The 9541-nt window shown below is 34.1% G+C and overlaps 1 protein-coding gene across 18 annotated transcripts in view; it reads left to right on the top strand.

Annotated features, from left to right (window-relative positions):
- DCTN1-p150 (dynactin subunit 1) overlaps nucleotides 1-9541 on the top strand; it is a 100231-nt gene that overhangs the window by 7671 nt on the left and 83019 nt on the right. For 12 of the 18 annotated variants that reach the window (XM_069822933.1, XM_069822927.1, XM_069822926.1 and 9 more), the window contains exons 4-5: nucleotides 2925-2951; nucleotides 3098-3154. The exons of the other annotated variants lie outside the window; for them this stretch is intronic. In XM_069822933.1, coding sequence (XP_069679034.1) covers nucleotides 2925-2951; nucleotides 3098-3154 — 84 coding nt within the window. The remainder of the gene's footprint in view (nucleotides 1-2924; nucleotides 2952-3097; nucleotides 3155-9541) is intronic. 18 annotated transcript variants of the gene reach the window in all.

Raw genomic sequence — 9541 nt, 5'->3', positions numbered from 1 at the left:
CTGTACGTAGGCTTTAAGCGCACAGGTAAGGAATCGAATAAGAGGTGGGGTATACTAAGGTATGAAGGTTTAAATGTGCAGGTAAAGGTTCGAATACCAATACTTTTCAGGTTAATGGCACCAGTGAGTTCAATGACCAAGATGTTTCAATGCTGCTACAGTACATTGCTGAAAATTACATCGAAAATATTCCACAAAAACAGCGTATTATGCGGGACTTGAGCGCAACAAACGGGGTATTTTATAAAGGCGTTATATATGAAATGTGCAGGGACCGGACAAAAAAAGCGTATTACACGGGATAGCGTAATAAGCGGGCGCGTCTTATCGAGGTTTTACTGTATTTTGTTTAGAGTTTTTATCTTCCCTGAATGGAAATAATTATACATTTCTAGATCCAAAGGAATATGAATATTTGACCATAGATAATATATTTTAATTATCTTGGAGGTAATCAATCGTTTGTGTGAGAAAAATTTTCTCTCAGGTTGCCCCTTGAATTCATACTGTATGTGTATCAGTGATGCCACATGCTGCACCATGTCTGCTTGGAATATGATCATTTTGGTATATGCATATATTCCATGCTATGATTTGACAATTAACCCCCAAATTGTTGTCCTTTTGCTACTTTTAAGAATATGCTTTCTTGTGTTACCCTACTGTTAGTTCTCTTGTCCCCTTCTGTATTCAGTAATTTTATTTGTATGATTACCATAGCCAACCATCTTAGCTTCTTTATTATGCCCCCCCCCACCTTATTTTCTGCAACATTAAACAGCATTTATCATTGAGCAGTAATGAAGAATGTTTCTCATTTTAGTTAAATGCTTATTAACACTCAGGCATCTTGTCTGATTCGTCATAATTCCTTCTAAGCTCAAAGAACTCGAATCGTGTAGATATATTTCTAAGTGTCAGTATGTCACAAATTATATAGCAGAAAAATGACTATTAAGTTCATATCTAAGGGGAAAAGGGGAGAAGTAAAATATTAAACGAATGTGATCTGAATTAATGTAAAAGAAGCTGGCATCTTTTATTTGGCTTATGAAGTTAATGGTAACTGGGAAGTATACACGCTTTTTAAGCCTACATTGCAAGAATTATTTTCTCTAAAATTACATGATATACAGTATTTACTTTGTTACAGTAATTTTATCTTTATTCTTGATAACTTTTTTGTTATTTTACTTCGACAATAAAAAAATTAATTAAAAATTAAAAGTAATAACGAAAGCTTTGATTATGTTCATGTACTATTCTTTCAGAATATATAAATGATATATATGTGAGATTTTTTCTGTCCATTTCCTTGTCCTCACATGTCTGATAGGTAGAATTAGATATCTAATACATAGGGTGTAACTGTAACTTCAGTTACAAATTTTAAGGTAGTGGTTAAAGTGGCTTTAAAAGAGCTGACGATATGCAACTAATATGAGTAAATATAGGAAGGGTGAAGGCGATAATTTCAAGAGTCAACAATTATTGAAAAAATTCAACTTCAGAAATGGAATACGATATAACATAGGACCTATTTAAAAACTTTGATTATAAAAACTACATAACCTCTTACCATGCAACGTAACTTATCTTACTGTGTAATAGAGTAAGGCACAGTTATTATAGTATCCTAAATTCACAACAGGAGCCACAATTTCCCACACTCCCTTCCTTTTGCGTGTTGAACCAAAATTGCCTAGTCACTTTACCATTTTAAACATGAGAAATTCAAAATTTGATGGCATTTTAGAGTTTCGATGCAGTTGTGCTTTTTAAAATAAATTTGATAAGAAAATAAAGTGTTTTTTTACCACGTATACTTCCTGGTTACCTTAATGAGATGACAGAAATCTACATAGGTGATAGTGCAAGACTTTACTAAGAAACACTACCCAATATTTTGTTCATCTTTCTTTAGTAAATTTTAGTGTTGGTTGCTTAAGGAAGTGAAGTATCATCTTACTGTTTTTTACTTGGATAAATGACAAAAATATACATATATTTTGTATTGTATCTATAAAATTATCTTCATAAGTTCATAGTTATTGGTGAAAATGATTAGGACTGCAAAGTTATTGAAAATTAATCTTATATTAAATACCAAGAAGTAAATGTCACCAAGAAACTGACATTTGGATTCTTGTATATTACTCCATCAATAAAAAAAATCCCGAATGTAGGCTCTTATAAAGAATATGAAGACACACTCGATATTATTGATAGTAGTTGGAGAATAATTGAAATTTCTAACCAACTGACCCCCTGAACCCATCATACAAACTCCATTCTAGGATTTTTAGGTGGCAACTCATGTACAGTTGTGTAATATAGAAATGTGTTGTCACCAGTAACTCTCTCGTATATATTTTAGGGAATGTATTTTTTTGCCACTATTAGAAGTCAAATTAGCAGCTCGTAAGTATCACCCATAAAAATGAATATTGTGGAATCCCCACTATTCATAGTGTGCCTTGAAGATTAATGTAGAATTTTTTTGCAGTTCTTTGTAAAAGCAGCGAGAAATAAAAATAAAGATTAACATTTATATTGTTCTTGGTATGTACTCATTTTATGTAGTGCATTTTGTGTTTAAAAGCAAGTAGAATAGAAGCAATTAGCTTTTATTTTGCGGAGATATATTTTAACATAACTAGTTTTCTAGCTTATCTTATTTTAGTCCTCGTGGACATTTTCTTCTATATACATATGCTTTTAGAACTAACAAATACACTGTTGGGGAATGATTGTGCAAGTTCTGTTTGAAGTTTTACTAAATATTGGTCATAAAAAGAAGGTTCAGTTTGTTTTTGCAAAACTTTTGAAGACTATTAAATCGTACTGTAATTAAATATTTTTATATGTACAGAATTTTAATATATATACGTATATATTTTTTTGTCTGTGCTTTCATGGAGCAGTATTCGTAGAAAGACTGAACCTACTACGTAAGTAGAAGCAGAAGAACTTATTATTTTGGCTTACTCAGTCAATTTTGGACAAATGTAGTGAAAAATTTTTATACAACTGAAATGTAGAGTGAAATGTTTATTAACTGTGGAATTTATTTTCTTCATGCTGCAATACAAATTAGTGTGAGGAGGAAATCCTCTCCTGCTCATGGTCCAAGGACTAAACAGGACAAAATGAGGTACTGTAAATTGAAGTAGACATTTAGAACATTTCAGATCTGTATTACTGTTTTATAACGTTATAAGGATTTGCACTCATTCCAAGAGATTTCATTCAATGGATACTTTGTCCATCGACATCCGTTACCGTATACAAAGTTTAGTTAGGTAAATTAGGTTAGGATAATGTAGATGGGTTAGGTTAGGAGTCGTTGGACAAAATATCTATAGTTGAAATGTCTGAGAACCATTGCACAGAGTATGTTAAGCGATATTCTGTATTCTGCACCTAATAGACAGCGTAAATGCTTACGAAGTAAATTCATTAGTATTTTTCTCCATTTTAAGTAACAGCGCAAACAGTTGTGTTTTATAGTGGCTTTCACATTAGTGTTATAGTTCAGGGAATTAGGAACCCAAGAACCTGTTAAAAAGATTGGAAAAGGGTGTCATTTGATGAGTGAACATACCTTTTCAATACTGTAGTGACAGTGTATTAAACGTATATACAGGGTAAACTGTAACTAATGCTATTAATTTCAGAGGGTTATTCTTTGAGATATTTAAAACAAAAAAAAAAGTTTAATACAGTTTTGCTCATTTTTGGTTCCTACCCCGAGATAAAAATTGTTTTATGTGAAACATTTCATAGTGTACCGTAAAATGGGGTGACTTGATACACCTGGGGGGACTTGATATGTTTCATAAGTTCATGTTTTGGAACCGAAACATCAACCTACAAAACGTATGAAGTCACCCCCAAGTGTATCAAGTCACCCTGTTTTACGGTACCGGTATTTTAGGAAAGCCATTGATTTAATTCCCAATATGCTCAGTCAATTTAAAAGAACAATGTATTATGATAATAAATTATTGAAAGAATTTTAGTTTTATCCTTTAAATGTGCAAAAATTTGATCCAAACAAATGTAATTTTTCGCTCTGAAAAGGAATTTTAAAATGTTACATTTGTTCAGATCAAATTTCTGCGTATTTAAAGGACAAAACTAAAATTTGATCCAAACAAATGTAACTTTCGCTCTGAAAAGGAGTTTTAAAATGTTACATTTGTTCAGGTCAAATTTCTGCATATTTGAATGAGGAAACTAACATTTTTTCAGTCATTTATTATCGTAATACACTATCCCCATTGACTGAGCATATTGGGAATTAAATCAATAGCCTTCCCAAAACATGTTATTAAATGTTTCATACAAAACAATTTTTATCTCGAAAAAGAAGCATAAACGAGCAAAACTGTATTAAACTTTTTTTGTTTGAAATGTCTCAAAGAATGACCTCCCGAAATAGTGACATTACTTACAGTTCACCCTGAATAGAATCTGTAGCATAAAATAGCAGATTTTGGCATACTTTGTTGAATAAAGAATAAAAATCTGATTACCTTTACAAAGGAAATTTAATTAATTTTATAATAATACAGTTAAAATATGTCATTGTGATTTATTTGTATTAATACGTTGTTTGCTCATATTAACCAGATAACCTTACTATTGTCTAGGGGTTCATGTAGTTATCTCTCCGTTATTTTTTAATGAGGACTCAAATATTCAAATAATAACGTAGTATTTTGACTCCCATAACATAATAGAAGTAGATGTACCTGCACCCATTTTGTTTAGAACCTACACCACTCTATATAATATATATTGGTTTCTGTTATTGACTTCGTGATTTCTTCTGATAAATATTTGCTACTGCAAAGATATAACATGCCATGACTTATTCTCAATGTTGGCTTGTAGAATTCAGTCAAAGCGGGGGCTTAATTTACCTAAAATGAAAATGTAAAATAAAAACGGGATGTTAGTGTGGCCTATCTTGCATGATGAAAACTTGCATTTACCTTACTTATTTGAATTGACACTCTATTTTTGTCCTTCTCATGAACTTGCTTCCAGAGAAATTGCAAACATCTGAATTGACGCCATGTGTGTATGTACTCGATTCCCAGGAAATTATAAAAAACATTTTGATGATTCGACACTCAATATCTGTTGAGTAGACTCTGAAACTTGCTTATAAAAAAACCGTAAACATTTGAATTGGCACTTCATCCACATCTACGGAGTGAACTCTTACACACTTTCAAAGAAAACACAAAAATTTTAATTGACATTTCATATCCATTCAAGTAAATTTTCGGGATTCCACCTGGGCATGTATCTGCAGTGCCATTGGTGGTGGTGTCTATCATCATGAGAACGTATGTTTAATAGCATAGCTTTGGAGCTCGATGAAGTCTGCCCTAGTATTGCTTGTTGCTTAATACATTTAAGCAGACGTTATGTACAGCATGGAAATATTGCAACTTTAAATAATAAAATAAAATTTGTCACACAAGCGCAAGAAAAGTATTTTATTTCCACAGCGAAGGTGACAATATACAGTCCCTTTCTGATGGCCATTATTGCTGCTCCCTGTTACGGTTTTTGCCACAAGACAAGTTATCACTGGTGGTCTAGTCTTGGAATGTAGGCTTTCACGGCTGGCGTTATATGGATCGGTGTCATCCGAACTAAAGGACCATGGTCTGTTGGCGCTGTTGCTACAACATGTTTCGTCTGCTGCTCTGGCAGACATCGTCAGTTTAGTGGCACACAATAACGTAAAGATCTCCTTAGCGTGCTGGTAACAACTGGGATTGTGGCCGGTTGCCTTGCAGTATTTAAGGTTGGGGTGGATCGTGGCTTGCAGTTGTTGCCGCAGTCTGCACTGGTGGCTGACGTGTTGTGATGAGCCACCATCATGTTCGGCTGTTGTATGAATGGTTTGATGCGTGTGTTCCTCAGTGCTGGATACCATGCTTGACTGACTTTAAGGTCTTCTTCCTTCTGATTGAAGTTATTCTTGTGTTTGAGATTTCAGTGGCTTCTCGATGTAGTCTAGTGTTTACATGTGCTTGCCTCTAGGCCTTATCATGACAGAGGCAGATCCAGCCAAAGACAATAAATGTTTATCATGACAGGCAGATCCAGCCAAAGACAATAAATGTTTATCATGACAGAGGCAGATCGAACCAAAGACAATAAATGTTTATCATGACAGAGGCAGATCCAGCCAAAGACAATAAATGTTTATCATGACAGTGGCAGATCCAGCCAAAGACAATAAATGTTTATCATGACAGAGGCAGATCCAGCCAAAGACAATAAATGTTTATCATGACAGAGGCAGATCCAGCCAAAGACAATAAATGTTTATCATGACAGAGGCAGATCGAACCAAAGACAATAAATGTTTATCATGACAGAGGCAAATCCAGCCAAAGACAATAAATGTTTATCATGACAGTGGCAGATCCAGCCAAAGACAATAAATGTTTATCATGACAGAGGCAGATCGAACCAAAGACAATAAATGTTTATCATGACAGAGGCAGATCCAGCCAAAGACAATAAATGTTTATCATGACAGTGGCAGATCCAGCCAAAGACAATAAATGTGTATCATGACAGAGGCAGATCCAGCCAAAGACAATAAATGTTTATCATGACAGAGGCAGATCCAGCCAAAGACAATAAATGTTTATCATGACAGAGGCAGATCCAGCCAAAGACAATAAATGTTTATCATGACAGAGGCAGATCCAGCCAAAGACAATAAATGTTTATCATGACAGGCAGATCCAGCCAAAGACAATAAATGTTTATCATGACAGGCAGATCCAGCCAAAGACAATAAATGTTTATCATGACAGGCAGATCCAGCCAAAGACAATAAATGTTTATCATGACAGAGGCAGATCCAGCCAAAGACAATAAATGTTTATCATGACAGGCAGATCCAGCCAAAGACAATAAATGTTTATCATGACAGAGGCAGATCCAGCCAAAGACAATAAATGTTTATCATGACAGGCAGATCGAGCCAAAGACAATAAATGTTTATCATGACAGGCAGATCCAGCCAAAGACAATAAATGTTTATCATGACAGGCAGATCGAGCCAAAGACAATAAATGTTTATCATGACAGAGGCAGATCCAGCCAAAGACAATAAATGTTTATCATGACAGAGGCAGATCCAGCCAAAGACAATAAATGTTTATCATGACAGGCAGATTGAGCCAAAGACAATAAATGTTTATCATGACAGGCAGATCCAGCCAAAGACAATAAATGTTTATCATGACAGGCAGATCGAGCCAAAGACAATAAATGTTTATCATGACAGAGGCAGATCCAGCCAAAGACAATGATTGTTTAAGTGATGATAAATTTCTTAGCATGGCTTCTAAATTCAGAGCTACAAATTCTATGTGAGATTAATGCCACATAATAGAACCGTGCATTATCCAAGCATAATTTCTAGTTAACCGCTTCTCTTTCTACCGAGTTTCCTTGCATTGCAGATTAGATATTGTCAGACTACGATCTTAGAGACATCTGGAGTACAGTATCTCGTAAGACTGCGGACCATAACCAATTAGAACATAACACTGCCTGTTCACGTCTATGCTTTGGGCATCATCTGCATGCACTAATTACATGTTCAGCAGGAACTGAAATTTTTAATTGTTGGCAGTTTTATAAACAGCAGACAACTTTACAGTATTGGACATAGATATGTACAGGTGTAGCATACTACATTTTGCATTTAAGTAAAGATGTCACTCTGCAAAAAGAAAAAAAATAAGGTAATAGCTACTCATATTCATCTTGGATATTAAGAAATTTAAAGTTTTCTCTCTCTAGAACACATTTAACTACTAGTGTAATTCCATTGACAACTTTTGTTTGCATTTATTCGAATAGTTTCACTTAAATAGTAAGTTACTTTTAGTTTTTTTTTTTTTTTTTTTTTACATTCCACTCTAGTGATTATCTTTGCGAAGTTTTGATTTCGTGGAACGTAATATTCGAAATATTTTAATGTCGGAATAATTTTTAGAAATCTCCCTAAGATAATCAAGACTTAGGTATGTCTAATCGAATATCTCGGTTAATTTTTTTCAATATGTCCATTGATACAATAAGTATTCAAACTACAGCTGTATGGTAGATAGCATAAGTAGAAACTCATTTAACACAGAGAAAGGATAGATTGACTAGACTGGACTGACTATGGGCAAAGAAGAGAAAAAATGGGACACAAGAGGCCTACCAAAATTCGTAGTTTTTAAAGCTGACGTTAAAATAACATTATTTTTAATGATTTAAGTAGTACAGACGCTGCAAGATAATCTACAACACAATGATGACATATATTTTTCAAATGAATAGTTAGTGACGAAAGATTGTTACGAAATTCATGTAATGATTTTTTTTTATCCTAGGGTGGTACTAAAACACGATATTCATACTATAAACAAGCTTTTTTTTTTTTTTTATACCCAAAAAATTGGGAGATTATTTTATTCCATTAGTGTTTCTCCAATGTGCACTGCAATGATCTGAGTGGTGATATAGACAGATTTCCATTTTTCAAAGTTAGTCTCTTCATCAGCATACTAGAAGCTCAGTAACCGTTTATGTATAAAATCACAACAATCAATGATTTGTTGTGTGCCTTCAATATGATACATATCAAATTTTTCGATAAGTATCGTTTCATTTTTAACATTTCGAATAGATTTATATGTTTGTCTGAAATTATCATTCTTTCCTTTCTTTAGAACGGAAGGAAATCCAAGAGTCACATAAAAGAATTGTTCCTGAATGAGAGAATTTCAGACAAAATTTACTGGCCCTTTATCACCTGTTTGCTGTGAGATTGCAGTGGTTTCTAATGTCCAAACTAGAAATATAAATTTAAGAGCCTAGCATACTGATGCGAAAGTTCTGAAGAACTTCACTAGCGATAATGTACTTGAAATATGCAGAAAGTGTTGTACCTTAGTGAAACACGGATTTCCCACGCTGGTAACGTGTGTCCGAATCCTTGTAAATTCAAGTGGAATTTTGTTTGGATAAGGACGATGCTTGGTGGTAGGTTTTTTGCAGGGCACTCTTCTTTCTCCTACCATCGTAATCATGCAGTGCTCCCATGGTACACCAAGGGCAATGCTACAGTAGTAAAACCTTCTCAGTTACAGTACGTCAGTCCTAGGGAAGGATGCTTGTGTGAATGATGCAGTCAGATATTTGCCATTGGATAAAAAATCGCAGAAGGCACAGAATTTGTTTAATTATGGAAGGTATGCAGAAGAGTATATGCAGTAACAGGATGACTCGCTTATATGCTTACTTCTCACTTAAAAATAACTTAATGCAACATATTCTTTGAAACGAACGGGCCTAGATTCAAGTCCTGGTTGATATTTTTCCAGAGTTTCCCCTCAAGCCATTAAAAGCAAATGCTGGGTAACTTTCGACGCTGGATCCTGGACTCATTTCGCTAGCATTATCACCTTCATCTCATTCAGACGTTTAATAACCGTAAGTA

This window comes from Periplaneta americana, chromosome 4, assembly GCF_040183065.1.
Source record: "Periplaneta americana isolate PAMFEO1 chromosome 4, P.americana_PAMFEO1_priV1, whole genome shotgun sequence".
Taxonomy (NCBI): domain Eukaryota; kingdom Metazoa; phylum Arthropoda; class Insecta; order Blattodea; family Blattidae; genus Periplaneta; species Periplaneta americana.
Note: the sequence above shows the minus strand (reverse complement) of the source record. Positions and strands in the feature narration are given on the sequence as shown.